This window comes from Mandrillus leucophaeus, unplaced genomic scaffold, assembly GCF_000951045.1.
Source record: "Mandrillus leucophaeus isolate KB7577 unplaced genomic scaffold, Mleu.le_1.0 Scaffold61, whole genome shotgun sequence".
Lineage (NCBI taxonomy): Eukaryota > Metazoa > Chordata > Mammalia > Primates > Cercopithecidae > Mandrillus > Mandrillus leucophaeus.
This window is the reverse complement of record NW_012106586.1, coordinates 870666-894556: the sequence shown is the minus strand read 5'-3', so window position 1 is coordinate 894556 and position 23891 is coordinate 870666. Positions and strand designations below refer to the sequence as shown.

Genomic DNA, 23891 nt, shown 5'->3' with positions numbered 1-23891 from the left:
ATGTCGCAGATTGACAGCATGGCCTTGTCTATTTTTAAACACATTCATAGCTTACATAAAGATATATATTATAGGCATGACATTCAGTCACTTAATCCTCCACTAAACACATGTGGCAATACCTGACTGAAACCAACTTTCTTAATTGCTGAGATATCTGGGGTGAGGTTGAACTCTCATTGTCAATATTAAGGTTTTCTGCTGTTTATCTCATACCCCCACAATGGTTTTTGGCTTATGTTAAATCACATTTCTGAGTAATAAGATAACTTAAGGTTTTTGCTTAAAACAAACCATAATGATACGGCATTTCCATTCATTTTACCGTTTTATAAAATATATACCAGAGTATTTGTTAAGTGTGCTATGGTGAGCGTGATCTAAGGTTCAGTTTCCATTACAGTCACTTCAGAAAATGCAGTTTTCTAGAAAGACAGATATGCTGAGGTTTGTGAGTAGCAAGGAAGTAATACTTTGCCCCACTAGGAAGCAGAATTGTTTCTTCCTACAGCAAATAGACAGGTGGAATTAGACAGATACTAGGAATGGAAGCTGTATCAGTTCAGCAGTCTGTGAATGGCAATTGTAGTACTCAGGCAAGTTTTCATGTTGCCCTCTGTAAACTATTTGGTCTTTTTGTGTTTTATGTTACGTAAAATTTTTAGGTAAATGCCTCTTACTGAGTTTTTAGGTTCAGATTTTACTTATCCTCTGATAAGTTTAATCCCCTATAACACAGGTCATATTGTCCCTCTTTTTATAAATAATGAAACTTAGGGTTCATACCCTCTGTGCTGCCTTGCCCACAGTTTTCTCTGTTGATCCTTAAGTTCTGACATGAAAGTGACCTGGCCTTTAGAAGGCAAGAGATGTAAGCAGTGTGGGTCTTGGGCCCTGATGGTTCTCTTCATGATCTCCAAGTCTTTTTTTTTTTTAATGTCACAACCTATCTATTCCCATTGACACTGGAGAGGCCTGCCTGACATCCACTGGTCAACAATCAAATCTTCCTCTTCCTGCGAGCTCCTTTCGACTTTCATGGCAAAGCCGTCAATTTAGTTTATAACCATTTTTAGCCACGGTGGTCCCGATGGAAAGATTCTCCCCACAGCCACGTAAGCAGGACCTGGCCCAGTTAGTTTTGGGTTCTGCCTCTGGTTCTAGAATTCCTTGTGCTCTCTTTCTTCAACTCTTCCAGAGGGAATCTGAGGGGAGGGGGAAGGGAAGGGATAAAGATTTTAGCATTCCAGAAGGTTATTTGTAAATATTAAACAACTTTATTTCTATGCTCCTTTCTAATCAGAATCCCTCTGGCCAAAAGCAGTATGCAAGTAGAGACACTAAATAATGTACTAAATAGTAACTTGATGGAGTTTTCCAAATGGACCAAAGATCAGATCAGATGGAAAGAAATAGTAGTAGCTAAATGAGTCAATTCTCAACAACTGAAACTCTTATTTTGTTTGTTTTTTCGCATCAGACTGACTCACCAAACCGAAGTCTAGAAGCCCACAGGGCCTTACCTTAAGCTGATTAAAATCATAATACATTTCTGTAGAGCTTTATTTATTGTCTGCCAAACACACTCGCTTTTGCCATATTATCCTGTAGCATCTCTTCTGGCTTATTAAATATTTTTTGTTCAAGAAACAAACCAGAGAATTATGGTTTATACTCCAAAGAGTCACCTCCACACTCCGAGAAGATTAATACAAACAATAAAGATATCTATCTCCTAGTTTCTTTACCGTTCTCAGTTCCAGGAGCACGGAGCACATCAGCACCCAGAAATTGGGTTTACACCATTCTCAAGTAAGAGGAACCAAGGCTCCTTGGAGAAATGGCTGATTCCAGGGCTGGAACAAGGAAGATAGAAGATGAGCACAAAGTATCTTATGGTGCCAGAAAGGAAGGACGTGCCCAGAAACACACACAGTGATGAGTGCGTGTGTCATAGCAGCAGGAGCCCACTGAAAAAGCTCCCAGTGCCCCAACCTGGGCCCACTCCAACAATCAAATAGATCACACAGTCTTGGGGTGTGATACAAAGTATTAAATACATATCCATGAGTCCGTACTGATGTAAATGATAACATGACTAGAATAATCTCCCACGGAGAAGAGTTCCAAATAATTTATGTACATACTCCCCACCTCAGGGAAGTGGAAGGTAACTCCGCACTCGTTATGTGGGCAGTGCAGGGTGACTTCCTCCAGAGTGCTCTGGAAGGGGAAATGACAGATACAACCTCAGTCAGGTGATCAGGGTCAGCATCAGTGATGCGCCATGTGGACAGTGTGCGTCCTCGATATAATATGATGAGAGGTTTTCCTCCCAGAAACCCATAACCCCAGTCTCATAATGAAAAAAACGTCAGACATACCAAATTCAGGACATTCTGCAAACGACCTAAGCAGTACTCCTCAAAACTGTCAAGGTCGTTGAAAACGAAGTCTGAGAAGCTGACACAGCCTAGAGGAGCCTAAGGAGACATGGGCAGCTACATGTAGTGTGGTCCCCTGGCGGGTCCTGGAACAGCTGGTGTTGATCATGCCAGGGCAGTCTGACTAAAGTGTACCCGGAGCTAACAATATTCTGTCAATACTGGTTCGTGAGTTGTGACAGATGTGCCGCACCATGAAAGATATTAATGATGGGGGAAGCTGGCTGAGTGTGGAGTGTGGAGGAACTCCCTTGACTCCGTCACAATTTTTCAGTAAATATAAAACTGTCCTAAAATTTAAAATTTAATTAAAAACAACCTCCGTGGGAAGGTTTTTAGTAATGCCACTGCTGCCCATGGTTTGGTCCACACCTTGACTCACCCTGTTTCCCTGCTTCCCAGCAGCCTTTTCAGTGCCACTTGGGGGAGGGAGGGGCACAGAGGTGATACTGGAGGGGGAGTATTGGGCACAAAATGAGGCTGGAAGGTAAGTGGGCGTCAGGTCGGGCAGGACATTGTGGATGCTGTGAAAGAGAGTTGGTGTTTATTCTGAGGACATGAGAAACCATTGACAGTATTTTGAAGGCAGGTAGTGACAAGATCAGATTGCTCTTGGCACGGAGGCGAGTGAGTGTGATATCAGGGATGACCCCCAAGTTCCCTGCTTCAGTTGTTACAGAGATGGTTGCATAGTTATGACCGCCATGGGGGACAGAAATCAAGAAGCCCTTACGCAGTTCAGCCACTGGGAGAATTCAGCTCAGGCAACTCCCAAGCCCGTGGGATTCCGTTTCCGAGTGAGTGCAAAGGACTCTGTACAGGATGGGCTGGAGGAAGCCCTTTGCCCATAGAGTTCTGATGATGGGAAACTCCCTTTTTCACAAGGAAACTCACTTCAGTTTTAGACAGCTCTGATTGACAGGATGACACGTTTATTCAAATTGACCCAAAATATTTAGTCCACTTGAAAGTATGATGTCTTGTTGACACAGCAGCTTAAGTAATAAGCGTCGATGCCTTTTTTTTAATAACCTGATTACTAACCTAGTAGGCAAAATGTGCTTAGTGCATGGCTTTGCCATTGGTGGTGTTTGCACAATACAACACGACAATCAAGGAGCGCTAAGTCCTGTCTGTCAGCAGAAGTACAGCTGACATTTAAAATAAGAAAGCTAAATAAACAGTCATTGTTCAACAATAGCTTGATTAATTTCCCTATTGTCAAAAGGTATACACAGATACTGAAACAGAAAAGGCATTCTACGTTGTCGTATAGCACTGAAAATTCGTAGTAGTTAATACTTCCAGCTTGAAAGCATGCAGTTAGCATTTATGCAATCTGATGAATTCTCTAGATATTGGCATTGTGTGGCAAGGCTGGCATGCCCAGCACTGTAGGAGAACAGTAAATGCACACTACCTCTGGATGGTTATTCCTAAATTTATTTTGTAGAAGGTGTCTTTGCTTTTTATTTTTTTAATCAAGGGAAAGATAAGCCTTAATGCATGACAGGTTCTGCCTGACTGAGCCAGCAGCATCTGTGCCCCCAGGTATGTGGAGGCTCAGCATCAATAAATGCCAGAACATGCTCAAAGCACCAGTCTTGGCTTGGGATAAGTGCCCACCCCAGGGTGTGTTTTACATTTGTGAGGGACTTAGGAGGAAACCCCCTCACACAGATGTATTAAATATTAAAAGATAAGATGATTTAAAACTACTAGCACGCCAAGTAAAACTTCGCTGTTGGAAGTCAATCATTCTGATGAATTCTGACGGGTTGTTCAAACATTTATGAATAGGGTCTCTTTGTTTCCCCTGTAGTCAGACACTCTCTACCCCGTTACTCTGCTTCGTTTTTGCTTCATAGCACATATTAACATTTACTTCCTAATTTCAACATGTATTATTTAATTTATTGGTTTATGGCCTCTGCCCCTCCATAAAGTCTAAGTTCTGTGATGGGAGGGCAGCTGACTGTCACGTTCACAGTGGTATCTGCAGCCCCTGTTACAGGGCTCAGCCCATCGGCATTCAATAAATACTTGTTAAATGAGTGAATACACGAATACCAAAACAGACTTAAAAGAGCAATTGTTTCCTGTGCTATAGAAAAGTTGTGATTTAGTTGGGTGTGATGGCATGCACCTGTAGTTGCAGCTACTTGGGAGACTGAGGCAGGAAAATCACTTGAACCTGGGAGTCAGAGGTTGCAGTGAGCCAAGATCACACCACTGCACTCACTCCAGCCTGGGTAACAGAACGAGACTCCAGCTCAAAACAAAACAGGCCGGGCACAGTGGCTCACGCCGGTCATACCAGCACTTTGGGAAGGCGAGGCAGGTAGATCACAAGGTTAGGAGTTTGAGACCAGACTAGCCAACATAGTGAAACTCCTTCTCTACTAAAAATACAAAAATTAGCTGGGCATGGTGGCACGCGCCTGTAGTCCCAGCTAGTCAGGAGGCTGAGGGAGAAGAATCACTTGAACCCGAGAGGCGGAGGTTGTGGTGAGCTGAGATCACACCACTGCACTCCAGTGTGGGCAACAGAGCGAGACCCCATCTCAACAACAACAACAAAAAGTTGTGATGATTACAATGGGAACAGGTTTTTATTTGCCCGGTTCAGGAATTTTTTTTATCACATGAATATTTTTGGATATTTCACAGGCTAAATATTTTCATGAAGTTCTTTAATCATGTAAAAGAAAAAATATATATATAGCAATTGTGCTGTCTCCACGCTTGTTCAGTCTCTCACCTGTTCTCTTACTCCCATGCTGCCCTTCCTGCTTCCTGTCACTCTATTTTAGACACTTTTTGTTTTAGTACAATGCTTGGTTCTGCCCTCTGGGCGAGTACTGACTGTTAAGCAGCTAGACAGCAGGCATAAGTAGGGGACACCACTAGAAGAAAGGGGGTCCACTGTCCATTCCCAAATAGGTCCTTACTGGCCAGAGTCAAGCACCTCTTCATAAGCCCTGGGCAGCAGGAGTTCCTGCCTAACGATTTCAGGCAGGACTCTGTTTAAGCAGCATACAGGAAGAAGACTCACCATGCAGGAAAGGCGAAGGGACAATGACAGAGTGAAAACGTGCCAGGCGGGTCACGGGCAGCATCTTTAATCCACCAAACACTGCTCTGGTGGGTCGTGTCATCTCCACTTCCCATGCATGGAAGCAAAGCTCTTGTGTCAGAGCCATTCTCTGGCCTCGTCAGGAGTTAGTCACACTCTTTTGTCTCCAGAGCCCCTGCTGCCCCACAGCACTCCTCACCTGACCCCTCTTAGCCATAGACTGTTGAATACTGGCTGCTTCTTCAGCTTCTGTTTTGTCAGTGTTACTTTTGGTGGTTAGCGCTTGTTTTGACAGTTTTCTCTGATAGTAAGCCATCATCGTCGACCTTCTGTGTAAATTTGATGGGTCCCTCTTCCATTTTGAGATACGTCCAGAGGTTGATTTTGAGGTCTGAGACAGGTATCTCTTCCTCAAGTAAATATCTTGTAGTAGATTCATTCCAAAAAATAGACTACTGATTCCATTTTTAGACGATGTCAATGTATACTACTTTCTAAAAGGAATGTAGGTAACATTCTCTCAGTGCTTTGAGTGCTTAATGGAAACATCATGTTTTTTGAAGATGGTCATTTGTAGATGGTGTTCCTTTTTTTTTTTTTTTTTTGGAGAGGGAGTCTCTGTCACCCAGGGGTGGAGTGCAGTGAGGCGATCTCAGCTCACTACAACCTCCGTCTCGGTTCAAGCGATTCTCATACCTCAGCCTCCTGAGTAGCTGGGATTACAGGCGTGTGCCACCATGCCTGGCTAATTTTTGTATTTTTAGCAGAGACGGCGTTTTGTCACGTTGGCCAGGCTGGTCTCCAACTCCTGACCTCAAATGATCCACCTGCCCCAGCCTCCCAAAGTGCTGAGATTACAGGTGTGAGCCACTGCACCTTGCCTATAGATGGTGTTCTTAACTTCGGGTTAAAAATGTATTCTGGCCTGGTGCCGTGGCTGGTGCCTGTAATCCCAGCACTTTGGGAGGCTGAGGTGGGTGGATCACCTGAGGTCAGGAGTTCGAGACCACCCTGGCCAACATGATAGAACTACATCTGTACTAAAAATACAAAAATTTGCTGGCTGTGGTGGCATGTACCTATAGCCCCAGCTACTTTGGAGGTTGAGGCAGGAGAATCACTGGAACCCGGGAGGCAGATGTTGCAGTGAGCCAAGATCATGCCGTTACACTCCAGCCTGGGTAACAAGAGTGAAACGCTGTCTCAAAAAAAAAAAAAAAAAAAAAGTGTGCTGAGTGGGCTAAACACAGGTTACGAAAGCGAATGTTTTCTCTCCAAAGCTCTGGTTCTAGGTTTGGTTTGGTTTGGTTTTGAGACATATTCTCGCTCTGTCGTCCAGGCCGGAGCACAGTGGCACAATCTCAGCTCACTGCAAACTCCACTGCCCAGGTTCAAGCGATTCTCCTGCCTCAGCCTCCTGAGTAGCTGGGACTACAGACGCCTACCATCACACTTCGCTAATTTTTTTATTTTTCGCAGTGATGGGGTTTCACTATGTTGGCCAGGCTGCTCTCGAACTCCTGACCTCAAGTGATCCGCCCACCTCGGCCTCCCAAAGTGCTGGTGTTACAGATGTGAGCCACTGCACCTGGCCTGGATCTAGATTCTTAACTTTCCTGCTTGACACCCTCAGGCATCAAGCTTCAAGAACTGAGGAATTCACAAGTTGGCAATACACTGATGAATTTACATTTGGAAGGTGTACCAGTAAAAGGTTAAATAGTAGTAATAATTATAGAGATTTAGAGCAGATTTTAGTTGAAGAATTGAAATTGACATTTGCTAGCCAACTCTTTTATGAAATGTTCCCAGAGGACATAGGGACAAGATTTCTCTTGGTTTAACTGGATTGTTTCCTGAAAGAGCATTTACAAGACATCTTCTGGTGTTTATTTATGTCTTTTTCAACTAAATGTAAAAGAAACTTTGTCTTTATGACTGTGATGTAACATTATTAATAATGAAATTAGATTAAGAAATTATACCAATACCTGATTTTCTTTTATATTTAATAGTTTATCTTTACATTAAAGTTTTCTCTTATTAAATAGTCCCTGCTTAATTTTAGAGTTTGCACATCTCAGATATCTGAATAGCATTATCAGGTTCTTTTTGTGACCCATCCCATAAGTTAGAGTATGTCAGGTAACACAGTTTTTTACTCTCTTTCCATTCAGTACTAAATGTATGTTTTGTTTAGGCTTTAGGGTCAGGAGGAAGGCCAACCTGTACTTGTAGCTCCCTTTCTAGCAGTTTAAATAAAGCTGAGCTTTAACAAAGTTCTTAAAATCTTAAGTCACACACTCAAAATAGTGGAATTTCAACACTAGATTTATTTTTGTCTTCCTTTTCATGCACATGCATTTCACATTAGGATAGAGATTTTATTTAAATGCTGCAATAGCCTGTGTATTGATTTTCTAAAGATAGCTAATCCTTTATGTCAGATACTTTCAATAAAACTAGTTTCTGCTACTTGTATATTTCCAGCATTGAATGGATAGGAGGGAGTCATAAAAGTTTAATCAAACCAAGCGTACATTTGTTATTTTATTGTTTATTATTGTTACAATAGTGAGAGCAATAACGCTAAGTACAGCTAAAAGCATTTGTTGAGTGTATTTGATGTGCCAAGTACTATGTATATTGCTGTATGATCTCATTTAATTCTCTAAACAGTCCCAGGGATGCATACGTAACTTACTTGCCTGAGATCACGTAGCAGCAGACATTAGAACCAGGATTCAGAGTCAAGTACTCTGACTCGCCTGTGTGAGCTGGTAATTTCTTCAACTTCTTTCTCAGGTTATACCAGGAAGTTTTTGCTTTGAAATACGTGCATGCATATTCCATTGTATTTTTTCCCTTGCTCTTTCATAATTGTTGGCAACTGAGTGGCCTTGTTGGGAATACAGTGATGCTCAAAGAAGATATTATTGGGTTATCAGAGTAAGATATCATGGGGACAAATCTGCAAAGTGGCATGTGCTAACTAGTATGCTAACTAGTAACTAGTATGTATACTAGTATGTAATTGCCTTACCTACAGTAAAATGATTTTGTAGGAAAATAAGATTTGTTGAATGTAAACACGTGAATGCACGGCATGCAAAGCAAGATTTGGAACTTTACAGAATGCTTATTGGCAGAAAGCTGCTTTTCTTGCACAGCATAGCAGGAATAAATGAGGAAAGCATGTCATGGAATCAGAGTTACAATTTAGTAGCTCTAGGATTATGACACAATTTCAATAATAGAGGCACCCCAGAATAACAGCCAAGTAAATAGAATCCCTAATCTTTGGCTTGTTCATATATTTACTCAACGTAGCCTCTGAAATCACTGAAAGCTTTTTGGAAGAAAGAAATGGAAAGGAGCACCTGCATTCTCAAGGCTAAGACCTCCCTTTTGTAAATGCACTAATATTTTAAGAGGGTGTGTGCATGTTTAATGTGTGGGTGTGTTTGTTTAAGGAAGACATTGAGCTTCAAAAGGCAAGATGTTTTGTAACCCAGAAATGTAATTGTAAATGGAATTATTAAATCTGACAATGAAATTAAAATAAACTAATGTGTAAACAGAGCACATATGTGGGGCTGTACTTGCTGGCTCACCTTCTGTGTAACACGGGTTCAGAGGCTTCACCTGAGTTAATAATTCGAGAGAGAGAGAGAGAGCCCCATATGTGAATGCTAACAGATACCAATCCAGCACAGGGAGCAGCTGAGTCTTTTCAGTTCAAAGGAAGAGAAGAATTTCACTTCCTGGCTGATAGTCTGATTTTCTCAAGAACTGATTGTAGATAGACGGAATCTACCTTTAGCAAAGGGTGTGGGTAACCACAGTCTTGTAGCAGAGAAAAACTTCAAAGTAAAGATGGTGAGCCATACAATTGCCCTAGGCTTGGGAGAGACAGATCTGGAATGAGGATTCTGATCTCATAAAATTCACTTAAGGTTTTTCAAACTGCCAGGCTAGCCTTTGTAGCTACAATTCTTAATCAGTCTAGGTTGAGTTTGGCACATAAAATTATTTCAGCGGAAAAAATAGCCATTAAACTATTATGATGAATTATTAGAATTAGTAATGGTGCTGAGAATACTCAAACCTCCTTTTCATTCACTCCCAAATCTGTTTAGATAATCTGCTTTTTGGTACATCTGAGTTATTGTTATGTCTAGTAATGGAGGATGGCATAGCACAGACAGCTGTGTATCTGAGTGAATCGCAGGTTCTAAAAAGATTTCTGATCTCTTTTTTAAATTGTGGTAAAATATACTACATGCCATACCATTTGCCATGTTACCCGTTTTTAAATGTATAGTTCAAAGCCATTCACAGTGTCCTACACTTACAATGCTGTGCAGCCATCACCACTATCCATTTTCAGCACTTCCCCATCACCCCAGTGAAGACCCTTTTATCACAGAAATCAGCAGGTAGAAAAATGGATTTATTTTAATTCCATCTTTTGTTTCTTTCTTTTAGTAGATAAACAGTTACCTAAAAAGCAGATGGCAAAAAGTAGAAAAAAGCCGTGATTTATGAGCTGGATAAGTAGCTTGTGATTGTGAGTTTTATGATAGTTTTATGATATTTAATCATAGATCAAATGTTTTGGAATTGAACTTGTACAAAAATAGTAAGCAACCTCATCCTTCAACTCTTGAACTAGGAAGCAGGTTTTCATAAATCGTCGGGTCTGATTATGATAGTGAGTGAGCATTTCTCTGTGTTAAATTCTGTATCTTATTTAATCCTTCTTAACAATCTATCAAAGTAGATGACATTGTGCCAGTTTTACGAACTTCAAACATTATACTAAACTCCAGCATTTTACTTTTACTTAGATTGCCTCCAGCGGAGGTTAAGTGACTAGTCTGAGGTCCCTTAACCAGTTGGTTAACCCAGGGTAATCTCTTACTAAACCCTTGCTCTGACCATCAGGATATATTGCCTTCTTTCGAGCCACCTAAAGTTTGATTTAGAAAATGAAAAAGGTATTTTTTTCTCTCTATTCTTTCTTGGCACCCCTTCAAAGGAAAACAGTTGTATAGTCAGAAGAGAAATAGCCTGAAATTTCGTATAATGAGACACCGTGCAGAACCCGATAACGTTCCATTCAGCCCCAAATTCACACCGCACAGTGCCCCCGCCAGGCTGTTGGTGGAACTGCATGCAAATGGCTGCTCTGCTGACCAGCAAGGCCCCGGGGGGCTGTTGTCCTGTAGGGGGTCCTCAGGACATTTTGTTTTTTGGAGACTGAGGCTCTTTTTGGTCCACCAGACTGTTTCCTAACTAAGTGATACTTACAGGCCTTAAATAGAAATCTGGCTAATGGAACTTAATTAATTAATTTCTACTAAGTCCAGTGCTGTGGCTGAAATGTAAGAATATGACTAGCTTTTAACTTTTATTTTTTAAAAAACTTTTTTTTCTAGGTTTGATGTACGTGTGCAGGTTTGTTATATAGATAAGCTTGTGTCATGGGGGCTTTTATCACCCAAATTATTTTATCACCCAGGTACTAAGTCTAGTACCCAATAGTTATTTTTTTTTCCTCTCCCTCCTCCCATGTTCCACACTCAAATAGGCCTCAATGTGTTCTCATTATTTAGCTCCCGCTTACAAATAAGAACATGCAGTATTTGGTTTTCTGTTCTTGCGTTAGTTTGCTAAGGATAATGGCCTCCAACTCCATCCACGTTTCTGCAAAGGATGTGATCTCATTCTTTTTTATAGCTACATAGTATTCCATGGTGTATATGTACCACATTTTCTTTAACCAGTCTGTCATTGATGGGCATTTAGGCTGATTCCATGTCTTTGCTATTGGGAATAGTGCTGCAGTGAACATTCATGTGCATGTGTCTTCATGGTAGGATGATTGATATATTTAGGTATATAACCAGTAATGGGATTGCTGGGTCAGGTGGTAGTTCTGTTTTTAGCTCTTCGAGGAATTGCCGCACTGCTTTCCACAATGGCTGAACTAATTTATACTCCCGCCAACACTGTGTAAGCATTCCTTTCTCTCTACAACCTCATCAGCATCTGTTATTTTTTTTGACTTTTTACTAATAACCATCGTGACTGGTGTAAACTGGTATCTCATGGTGATTTTGATTTTTTTAGCTTTGATTTTAAAGAACTGATGAGGTATTTGTCCTGGGTGTCTTGGCCTCAGGGCACTGGCCACTCCTGAATGATGTTAGGAGTTCATCCACCTTTCCATATACACAGAGCACCCAGACCTCCCCTCTCCTGGGCAGCCTTGGACACCAAATCCAGGAACTGCCCTTGCACCTTTGAAACCCACAAGCAACGATACTTCCTTCCCCGACTCCACAGGGGAAGATCCAGTTTCAGGGAGACCCAGGCTATGGAGGGCAGTCCCTCTGTGCTTCTTCCTGTCCCCCTCACACCTCCTGCCACCCCCTGACAGGGCTCAGCGGCAGCGAGACACTGTTCTTCGTCCAGGAACAGCCCCTGCTTTTCCAGTGAAGGTGGGGAGTAGAAATCAGGCATTAAAGCTTCCTTGTGTATCACCCAGACTTTATGAATCGGAGGAAAGACAGAATCATTTAAATGAAAAAACAGCTGCTTCAGCTACAAATCCTGGGTCTACAGAATCGGTCTTTGATCAGACAAAAAGATCAGTGTTCCGTAGACATCATTAAATTGTTTCTAATAACGGGTGAACTGATCTTTTTTTTAATCAGCTGGAAATCTTCTTGAAAGAAATAGAACCAACTCTGGCTTATCAAAGCAGAAAACCAATTTTTTTTTTTGAGGCCACAGAATCAGAGGAAGAAGTTAGAACAGGGCTCCAGAGGAGCAGCTTGCGGGGGCTGGGCAGAGGAGCGGGTGTGTTCTTCATGGGGCTGGTGCTGAGATGGTTCCGCTCCCGCCAGCCATAGACCTTTCCCCGTTCCTCTCAAGACTCAATCCGGGAAGAACACACCTGGGCAGCCTCACTGGGTGAGCCAAGGGCAGGGAGAGCTTCCTTATTCGCTGGCCCACCGCAGGGTGTCTGCCTGCACTGTTGGCGTTTTGGGATCAGATAAGTTCTTTTTATGGGGCCTGTCCTCTGTGTGGTAGGGTGGTTCACTCCCCCAGTGTGACAGCCAAAAATGTCATCAGGCCTTGCCAGATGCCCTGAGAGACAAAATCACCCTCTAAACCACTGCCCTAAAGCAAAATTGTTCCCCTGACCAGAGGGGAAATGGATGCTAGGTGGAAAAAAGCAGTATCCTACCCCATTGACACTTCGTGCTGTATAAACAGTTATGTATTTCCATGGCTTTCTCCCCAGCTCATGACGTTCCTCAGAACAGAAACCTCATGTCTCATATCTGTGTGCCTGCTGTCTCTAGTACACAGTGTTTAGCACACAAGTGCTTAGTAAACATTTCCTTTGATAAACGCATGAGCAGACGTTCAGTCTGAAGTGGAGTCAGGAGTGGGCGTGTTCCTGCTCGCTGCCGTGCACAGGGAGTTTGGCCTGCAGGCAGAGGCGTTTATCTCAGAACGCTGATGGTGGGAGAGGTCCATGCCTGTGGGGAGTCAGACCTAAGCAACTCTATCCACCTTTCTGCTGAAATCACCCACTTTGGCAGAAATCATGACCTATCAACAGATGGCCGGTCCTCTACCGACTTCCCTGTGTTTTCCTTGAGACGTGGCTCCCTCTGGGCTCCTGCCTGACTGAGGTTGGGTTCTATTTCTCAGGCTCAGAACAGTCAGAATGAAAGAAGCTTCTTAGGTGTGTGTTTCTGAGCTTTTCTCATAAAAGAGTTAATAATTGATCAGCACAAATTACTGTCCTCTAGAATGTTCCTAGTAATCAAAACATACCCTGCTTTTTAATTTTTTAAATAAAAGGACTGCCTTAATCTGCAAAGGGCACCTCCCATCTGGGAGACTTCTTGAGCAAGTGCAGAGCCACAGCTTCCACCCAGCTCACGCTGACACCACATCCCTTTCTCCCTCCCCACTACAGATCTGGAGGCCAGATCCATGCCACATCCACTGGATCAGTGTAGGTGCTTTTCCAGCTAGCTGGGCCCTCAATAACTTTGAACAGCGTGCCAAATAAATTATAGTTTGACACGAAACAGTTGTTTTCTATTTCACCTGAAAAATCTTTTGTAGTTAAGTAGAAAATTATATGCGTCTACATCTTTCTTGCTCAGTGTTTTTCAAGTTCTAGTTGCCAGTTGAGAGAAACGACATCTCGTTTTCAGGCTGAATAGGTTTCTGCAGGTCCAGCTGAGCTATGGGTCTTAAAGGTGAGCGTGCAGCAGAGTCACTGGGAAGGCTTATTAAAACACAGGTCACTGGGCCCGTCCCCAGGTTCTGATTCAGCAGGGCTCAGGTGGGGGATTAAGAATTCACATTTCTAACAGGCTCCCAGTTGACACACTAGTGATGTCAGTCCACTTTTAGGTCCACTGGATCATAGTTTTCAGAAGAAAGTCTCAGCCAGTCACAGAGGCGCACGCCTGTAATCCCATGGGACACTTTCAGCGGCTGAGGCAGCTGGGTCGCTTGATCTCAGGAGTTCGAGACCAGCCTGGGAAACATGGCGAAACCCCATTCCTACAAAAAACAAACAAACAAACAAACAAAAAAACTAGCTAGGCGTGGTGGTGCATGCCTGTAGTCCCAACTGAGGAAGGCAGAGGTGGGAAGATCACTTGAGCCCAGAAATTCAAGGCTTCAGTGAGCCGAGATGACACCACTGCACTCCAGCCTGACTGACAGAGTGACACCCTGTCTCAAAAAAAAAAAAAACAAAAAAACTCAGTAATTGTTACATATAATATATAAAGGGGTCTCTAATCTTTTGGCTTCCGTGGGCCACTTTGGAAGAAGAATTGTCTTGGGCCACACATACACTATACTAACAACAGCTGATGAGCTAAAAAAAAAAAAAAAAAAAAGAAAGAAAAGAAAAAAATCACCAAGAAAAAATTTAATAGTATTTTAAGAAAGTTTATGAATTTGTGTTGGGCTACATTCAAAGTCATCCTGGGCCACTTGCGGCCCACAGGCCATGAGTTAGACAGGCTTGATATATAATAAATAACATGTTTTTTCTTTTTGGGGGCTGTTTGTTTTGTTTTGCCTTCCTGAAATTCACATTAGGCATTTAGGCACAGATAGAATAAATGGATGAATGAGTGGAAGAACTCTTACAAATATTCAATTAATAGTTTCTTCGTTCATTCATTCTTTGACTTTCATTAAATTTGGATCATATTCAGCCGTTGATCAAAAAGCCATAGTTTCATTTTATTGGGCACCTTTGCTTGGTGTCAAGCAATATCTGAAATAGACTCAAAGAAAAGATGTACCTATTCTTCTTCCAAGCTTTAAAATAATTCTGCCTTTTAATTGCCCGGTAATCCCCTGTATTTATGAAACTAAATGATACACCAACCATTTCACCCTGGGGCCTTAGGAAAGGGAGCCAGAATGAGATTTCGTCTTTGCAAGGTTGGCTTACAGGTATAATCAAACTGCCAACCAATTGCTCTCCATCATGTTTTCAAATAATTATATTAGTTGTACATCCAAAAGGTCATTCAAGGGATTACGCAGGTTAGGCCATGAGTATGCTGATTTTTAAATGAAGGTCTGGTTGGATTATGTGTTCGTTATGTATTACAAAATCACAGAATATGGACTTGCAGCTTTGTACACATAATGAACTCATCCTGGAGCTGACAGGACTTTTTCTTGGTGAAAGTGTAGAAATCTGCATAGTTAGGAGCCCCTTAAATATGTAAAGGCTTCTGTTTGAAGGGGTTACCGCAGACACCTGGAGACCACCCAGGAAGCATCCTGAAGCACAGACCTCTTGGGCACTTTTTCCTCCCAGGGTCACGCCAAGACAGGAACTCCAGCAGCAACCAAGCATCGCGAGCACTGTGTGCCCTGATGGGAAGAGGCTCTTGGTCGTTACATGAGTGCCTGTCCTGGTCACGGGTGTCCCAGTCACAGCTGGGCCAAGCCACCGTTGGCAGTACCAGACTACAGCCCTGTGAGACGAGGCCGCTGATCTCTGCCCTCTCCTTCCAGCTAGCTGGGCACAGTCGAGGCTGCTTGTAAAGTGTGCTCCACAGAGCGGACGCCGCGCCAGTTGGGCACAAGTGCTCATGGGTGGCACCAGGAAATAAGGAGACCTTTCTCTCAGGATTTTCTGCGTATTTAGGTTCTGTCCATCAAGGATGCTGATATTTAAATATAAACCGTTTTAGAATGTGTTTGACAGAATGTCAGGGCATGAGGCAGTAAATATGTCATGGTGCTTTAAGAGCATGGGCTCAGGAACCTGACTGCCAGGGTGAAAGCAAACCTGTGAGCTGTGTGACTCTCTTGGCTTCTGTGTTCTTACTTGTGAAGATAGGGGTCTCAAGGTGTGTTTTAAGGAGACCCCGGATCAGTGCTCTTAGGACAGTGTCTGGTGCACAGTGAATGCTCCGTAAACTGCCACCACGGTTCTGGGAGTGGAATGGCTGGTGTCCTCTCTGATGAGCCCCGTCTAGGCCAGCTGTCTGCAGGTCAAGTCCTCCTGCATGGTATTTTTCTCCTCACTTTCTTTCCAGCTGTATGTCTGCAGTCGCTCGGAAGAGGAGGACTGGAAAGCCATAGTTTGGAAACCCTGCCGTTTTAAGACTCAGTCTTGGAATCTTATTGATATTATAATTTAAATTAGTCAGCCTAGAATAATTACCCTAGTGCTTCCAGGTTATGAAACACGCTCATTTGAGCAGAGCCGCCAGAAGAAAAATGTTCTGGCTTGTGCCATCTTTTCTTAGCCCATTTGTCTCTCAGGTAAAATGAGGAGAGAAATACGTTAAATTCTCACTCTTTAACTACTCTTCACATATACTCTCTCTCTCAGTAGGACAAACAGATGAAGATATACTACCTGCTTCCTTGTGTGAGCTCATATTTGCAATGTGTGTCCTGATGCAATTTTGTCTTTCTTACATTGCTATTGACCCTTTTCTCTTTTTAGTTGTAAAGTTATTGCCTGAGTCCTTTTGTCAAGATCCATTCATTCTCCCTCTAATTTAGGTGATTTCCACAGTGAAATGTGTTTGTCAACTCCATCCACCTTAGTTGGAGTTAACAGCTCCAAGCTGGTTCCCAGGGTGCTTAGAAAATACAGTTTTAATCGTCACCCTTCTAAAATTAAGACTTGAAGGCAAAGGGGACATCTTTGTCAGCTTTAAAAAAGAAACGAAAGCTTTCTTAGAATTTTTTTACTATGGCCATATACAAGCTAAATCCAGTTTTTCTTAGTTGTGGAACTACCTGAAACATTGGGCTTTTTTTTTTTTTTTAAATTTTCTGTGTAGGGTTTAGTTCGTGTTAACACTCGCAGAACATTTAAATCTAATTAGAGCAGGGCTAGCCTAACAGTGTGCCCAGGATTCTCCCCAGTAACCGCTCTTCATTATCCCTCCAGGCTCGCGTCCTGACTTCCTCCTTTTTAAACCTTCATCTTCACCAATCACATTACACACAAAATCACCAAACCAGTTAGCTCTAACTGTATTTCTTTAGAAAAGCCCACAAGTGTACATATTTTTCTCTTGTGGCCACAGTTGCCATTCTGTGAGATACAGGAATTGTTTAAGGTGGGAAACTGGGGAAGGACGTGTGCTAGTTGGGCCTGTCTGCTGGGAAGGAGAGAGCAAGGTCGTATTTATATTGGCAGTTTGTTGAGTTGAAGTGAACCACTTCAAAGAACAGGATGGCCATACTTACCTGAATAGCTTGGCTCTGAATAAATGACTTTCCCTTCTGAGAATTCCAGTCATTTAGTTATAAACGACCAGTCATGTAATTATAGAAATGTTTCAAATATTGTTTTTTTTTTTTTTAGTTTTAAGGAGCAGAGAGAGTTTAATAGGCAAGAAGAGGCAAGGAGGAAGGGAGAAGGAAGAAGCTCCCCTGTACAGAGACAGAGGGAGGGGGGTGCTCCGAAGCCAAAAGAGGGAACCCCACCTGCCACCGATACCAGCTAGGTATATATACAGCGGCTGGAGGAGGCAGTGTCTGATTTGCACAAGGCTCAGGGGATTGATCTGACTAGGCACGTCATTCACCTAGCCCGAGGGAAAAGCTGGCCCTCCCACCCTAGCCTTTTAATATGCAAATGCAGGACACCATGATGTTCCACACAGGTGGGGATACTTCGGAATGGCCATGTATCCAGGAACGTGGGGAAAGGGCAAGAAGGCCACCGGAATCGCCATGTTTGGCTGGACCCAGTTTCTAATGGCTGACGTTTGGATATCGGGTTACTGGCCTGGCTTTAAGAGCTGGGGCTTTACAGGAAACTTTTCCAGACAAGCTTTAAAGAAAAACTTCCTAAGGACCCCTTTTCCCCTCTGTCTGCCTAAAATAATTTATTAGTAACTCCTACAACATTCCCCACTGTGGAGATGCCACACTAACTGCTCTTAGGGGTTTGGGTGACGACGCCTTCTGGCTATTTCCTGCTGGAAAGGGGCGTCGAGTGGGGAACAGCAGCTAGGGCTCCTCCCGGGGTTGATCTAAGGGTCCTCGGAAAACTGGCACGTCCATGTGTGGTTCAGTTGACAGCACCATTTGGAGTTTGATTGCTGTGAGTTGGGTGATCCTCTCCTCTTGAGGTCCCAAGATAATTTCCAGATTCTAGAGGAACCAGGCAGAGAAATAAACATGCTTCATATTTTGTTCATAGGAGCACACCTTACTCAATTATTAAAGGCCATAAATAGTTTAAAATAAGTTTCCTTGACTCAGTCTGATGAATGAATTTCCTTTCCCGGCCAACGCACCAAAATGATACGGCTCCGATGAGTGGGGGGGCACCGGGGTTTTTGGTCCCGTGCCGGTTTAGATACAGGGACACGGACACGTGTGGAGTGGTTTTAAGGAGCAGAGAGTTCAATAGGCAAGAAGGGGCAAGAAGGAAAAGAAGGAAGAAGTTACCCTGTACAGAGGAGGGGGGCTCCAAAGCTGAGACAGGGAACCCCTCAAATACTAAAAAGGAAGAAATGGTGTGTTAGGCTAGCACATTTTATGGAAAGCCATGTCTTAATTAAATGTTTTCCCTACAAATGTTCTCTGTATCAAGAAACCTGGCACATAGGGAATGCATGAAACCTGATTTGTAATTAGGTTGAGTCTACTTAAGTAATAACCTACATCTGGAAGGTACAATGTCAACTGTGCTACTTTAGCCGTCATCACGTACCCAGTGTTTCTATCGTTAGTGACACAGCTGGGCCAGAGGTGAGGCCTGCGTTCACGCATGCAGATTATTTTACTGTAAAAAAGAACACTGTGTTTTGAACTTTAATTGCACAAATAGACATAGCAGTGACATTCTCTTCTAGTAACTGCCCATTATTCCTCACATATTTCCTAAGATAGAGCTGTTAAAATTTAGATAGACATTAGATAGACAATAAAAATATTTCAGTGTACAGTTGAAACTATAACGATATCGGTGGTGTTCTCAACTACCCCAGGTCTAGTTAAGGGCTTTCAAGTATGTGTTTGGACCAAGTATTTTCATGTCGACCATCTAGATAACCCTTGGTCTGTTTGCCACCCCATGTACTTTCTGGTGGGGTGATCACATCTGCACCTCTAGTCCCCAGGCTATCCCTGAGCTCTCTGTCCTCACTGCCTCCACATGGAGCATCCCCTTCCACCTCACACTTGTCAGGGGTTGTGTCTCCACACCACCCTGCTCCTCCTGGATTCCAGCTCAGTCTGTCCTTCCTGTTCTGTTGGTTTCCCTGGTTCAGAGCCCTGGGTCCTCTCATGTTCATCTCCCAGAGTCTCTTCCAGCCTTACTCTACCCGCCAGACCACTTCTTGATCAGCATACATTGTGCATTTCCCCATGTTTGTGCCTTTCCTGTATTGTCTCCTCTACCTAAAAGGCCCAATCTGTTAAGTTTCTGCTCAATCCCATCTCCTCCACAAACCTTCTGAATCTCTTCACTGGAATTCATCTTTCTCTTCTGTTCTCCACACTGACTGCCCTTTGTATGCTATTAGCATCCACAATTTACTTTTTCTCAAGATTTCATGTTAAAATTTTTCAAATATTCAGAACAGTTGAATGAATAGTACAACACTCATATACTTGCCGTTTAGTAAACATGTTCCTATATTTACATCTCTTCATCTCCCTATCTGGCCTTATATTTTTATTCATTTCAAGTAGCAGACATCAGTACATTTTACACCTAGATTCTTTTGCATACATAGCATTAGAGTTCAATAGTTGCTTACTGTATTAGGTAAACTTTTCATACAGTGAAATGCACAATCTCAAATGTACCTTTCAATGAATTTTGATGCGTATACACACCTTTATAACTCAAATCACTATCTAGATGTCGAACATTACCATCACACCAGAGGCCCTCCTGCCCCTTCTCAGTTGATTCTAATATCCACTCCCAAAAGCAACCACAGTTCTGATTTTTTTTCACCATAGATTAGTTTAACCAACTTTTTGAACTTCATATAAATGAAATCAAACAGTATGTACTGCTCCGCATAAGGTTTCTCTCACTCAGCATAATGTTTTTGAGATCCATTTGTGGTGTTGCATGTGTGAATAGTTTGTTCCTTTTTGTTGCTGAGTAATATTCCATTATATGAGTATATTGTAGTGTGTGTATTCCTATCCTAGTGATAGAAACTTGGGTTATTTCCAGCTTGGGGTTGTACAAGTTGTTTCTTTGTTGACATATGCTTTCATTTCTCTTGGATAAATACCTAGGAGTGAAATTGCTGGGTCCTAGCGTAGGTATATGTTTAGTTTCATGAGACACTGTTAGACCTTTTTTCAAAGTGATTATATCATTTTATCCTTTCACCACAAATGTATGACAATTCAGGTTGCCCACAGCCTTGTCAACATTTGGTGTAGCACGGTGGCTCACACCTGTAATCCCAGCACTTTGAGAGGCCAAAGCAAGGTAGGAGGATCGCTTGAGCCCAGAAGTTCAAGACCAGCCTGGGCAACATGACAAGACCCCATCTCTACAAGAAGTTTAAAAACTAGCAGGGCGTGGTGGCACACACCTGTGGTCCTAGCTATTCTCAAGCTGAGGCGGGAAGATCACTTGATCCTGGGAAGTCGAGGCCGCAGTGAGCCGTGGTCACACTGCTGCACTCGAACCTGGAGAACAACAGCAACAGAAATGAGCCATTCTGGTGGATGCGTCATAGTGTCTCATGGTGGGTTTGGTTTTCATTTCCCTAGTGACTAATGATGTTGAATGTCTTCTCAGTGCCTATTAGTTGTGTTATTTATTCGTGTATCATCTTCTGTGAAAAACCTAACCTTGTGAAGGTAAAATCTTTTGTCAATTTGTAATTTTTTAAAAAAGTCTTTTTACAATGGGTGAAGAAGTTCTTTATACATTCTGGATACCAGTCTTCTGTGAGATATGTTTTGTGAGTATTTTTTCCTACTCTTTCATCTGTCTACTCATTGGCTTAATGGTTTCTTTTCAAGAGACGTTTTTAATTTTGATGAAATCTAACATTTTTTCCTTTTATGGTCAGTGCTTTCTGTGTCCTAAGAAAGTATACCTACTTCACAGTCACAGAGTTACTTCATGAGATTTTTTAAGACAGTAATTTTAGTGTTTACACTTAGGTCTGTGATCATCTCAAGTTAGTTTTTATGTATGGTATGCAGTAGGAGTCCAGGTTAGCTTTCCCACATATGGATATGCAGTTCTGTCCAGCCAGCTGCTGTGCATGTGCTTCTCACTCTCATGTTGTGACTGAGCCTGCCCATCTGTATGCCCATGACCTGGCCTGATCCTTTCCACACAGCAGATGCTGCCTTCGTGTTCACTGAATTGCAATACAGGTTCAGAGAACAGTAGAGGATTCCGGCAGTCTTTTAATGCCTTGATTTTGAAAATGGCTTTACAGAATTCATCTCCCAAAGTAAATGTCAGTATATAGAGCTTGTTCAACCCTTGAGTTAGCATCTCCTGCCAAGAATGTAGGTTGAAGCAAGAAGGTTAATTGCATAAATCTTTGTTTTTTGGCTTCTTTAGAGTGAAGAAAGAGTACAAATTCAGCTTTTTATTGAATTCTTAATATATGCTAGGTATGGTGCTTCATTGCTTCTACATCTTCTTGTTTGATCCTTATAGCAACCTTGTAGGAAATTTGGGTGCCAGAGATTTTAAGTGACTTCTGCATTACACAGTTAGTAAGTTGCAAAGCTAGGAATTCTCTGGGACAGGGAAATCTGGAGGAAAGCTAATAATTTGATTCTGATATAAGACTTCTATAAAAGAATTAACATCTAATTGATTGTAAAGTGTATAGCACTTGATAGCAAAACTGGAGAGGTAACTAAACTTATTAAATTCTGAGTCATCCAAGTCGAAGATAACTAAAAATAAAATCAGTCTTCTAATATCAGTCTTTAAGGGTGTAGTCATATATGCAAAAATAATAGCCCTTAGGAAATATATTTAGGCCTAAATCTCTTAAGCTAAGGATTGATTTGTTAGTAAAAATGCATTAAAATTATAAATAGCTCCAAGGCCCACACACTGTCCATGACTTTATAAAATGTCCTTGCAGTCACGTTCTACAGCCAGAGTCTTGACTCAGAAAGCCAGCGCGCTCCTCTAGTGTGTGGATTTGAATTTGCGTCTTTGTGGTTCCCGTTGCCTCCTGGTGAACGCAGTGCTGACCTTTCTTTGCTTGCAGGTGTGCTTCAGAAGTGTCCTTCTGTTGATGACTTCGTAAGTGCCCTGGTTTCTGACTTGGATCTGGACTTCGAAACTTTCCTCATGGATTCTGAATGACAGAAACACGCTAAACCTCTTCAATCAAGGTGATGTAGATAATGACTTTGTTACGAATGCTACAGCTGTGAAAGCTTGTTTCTCATTTCAGTGTTCACTTCTGTAATAAATTCGGAAAAACTTTAAACTGAGAGAACTTGGAATAAATCATTTGTTTTAATTCTGCCGGCTTTTCACCTGTTTGGCATGTTTTTGAGCACATGGAAATCTCTGACCTAGTAACAACCATCCTTCTGCATGGCACTGTTAAACGGAGGGTGTGGGCATTTCCTGGTATAACCACTCCCCTGTCGAGCTTTTCCCCCTTCCCATGGATCTGTAATTGGTTTAATTAAATATTTAATTAAAAGCAAAATTGTTTAAGACAGAGTTGGAAGCAATATTCAGAAAGGTTACACATATAGTTCTTTTGAGAATGATGACCATTTCTTAAGACCACTATCTAAAGTAGGCTTAGAAAATACACTTTAAATAGTTACAAGCAACCGACAAACCAAGTGTGGTTTCCAAAATACATGTAATTATCTCTACTGTTTTTTCCTGAATGTTTAGGCAAATAGACTCAGAACACAGAGGACTGGCTTGGCAATGAAGGTAGAATGAGTAAGTGCACGTACAATTAATAAGTGACATACCAGTGTCAAGCAACTGGTGAATCAGGAAATGGGGGTTCAGACCATGTCTGCTTTTATCTGGAACTCATTTCCTTTACACTATTGCATACCATACTGTATTTTGGTTTGTTATTATCAGGAAATAAATTATTTAATGGGTTTTTCCCACCATTAAAGTCAAAACCTAATTATGAATTTCTGGTTTAAAAAGGCACCTGCTAACAGCCTCTTCCTGCTTCTCACCAAATGACCAGTGATGAAACAAAAGGAAAGATTCAAAATACCCAAAACTGAGACACACATTCAACCTGTCTGCAGAATCTGGAGGAATTTCTTCATGCTCAGAAACAGACGGGACTGGATGGAGAAACGTCCTCAGTGGCCGGCCTGTGCCAGGTGCACCTGGATGCAAGGGGGATCGGCCCTTCCTGCTTTCCCACCTCCTGCTCACCCTTAAAAATGCAAGTCGGTACTGACCAGAAGGCAGAGCAGCCAGTACCCCGAACGGGGCTTCACGTTTGAATGCTGCAGTGGGTCCCTCCCCGTTGCTCCCCATTGGAGCTTCTCTATACAGCAGCGCTTGGAAACTGCTGCTCACACAGCCTTGGGCAGGGAGTGGGCCTGGCAGTGGTGTCTCCTCTCTACCCAAAGCAAAACGGAGGAAGGGAGACAAGGGTTTGAGGACGGGCTCCGGTGCAGTGCCCAGGGAGGAATCTCGCTGTTTCTTGTCTCACCCTATTCACAACATCCAAGCTAACTTAAAAAGAGATCTCATCCCAACAAACTGGCAATGCACAGATGCCAGCTCATTCTGGGAAACAGACGTGGAGAAATTCACAGGTAAATCAGTTACAGGTAAATCTGAAAAGTGCTTTCATCAGCACCCA

The 23891-nt window shown here is 42.4% G+C and overlaps 1 protein-coding gene across 1 annotated transcript in view; it reads left to right on the top strand.

The window, feature by feature from the left end:
- The window catches only part of MIPEP (mitochondrial intermediate peptidase), a 151771-nt gene extending 129219 nt beyond the window's left edge, over window positions 1-22552 (top strand). Inside the window, exon 19 of the mRNA XM_011999931.1 lies at window positions 22293-22552. Within this exon, the coding sequence (XP_011855321.1) occupies window positions 22293-22390 (98 nt within the window). The 3' untranslated portion in view covers window positions 22391-22552. The remainder of the gene's footprint in view (window positions 1-22292) is intronic.
- Window positions 22553-23891: the final 1339 nt, after the last annotated feature.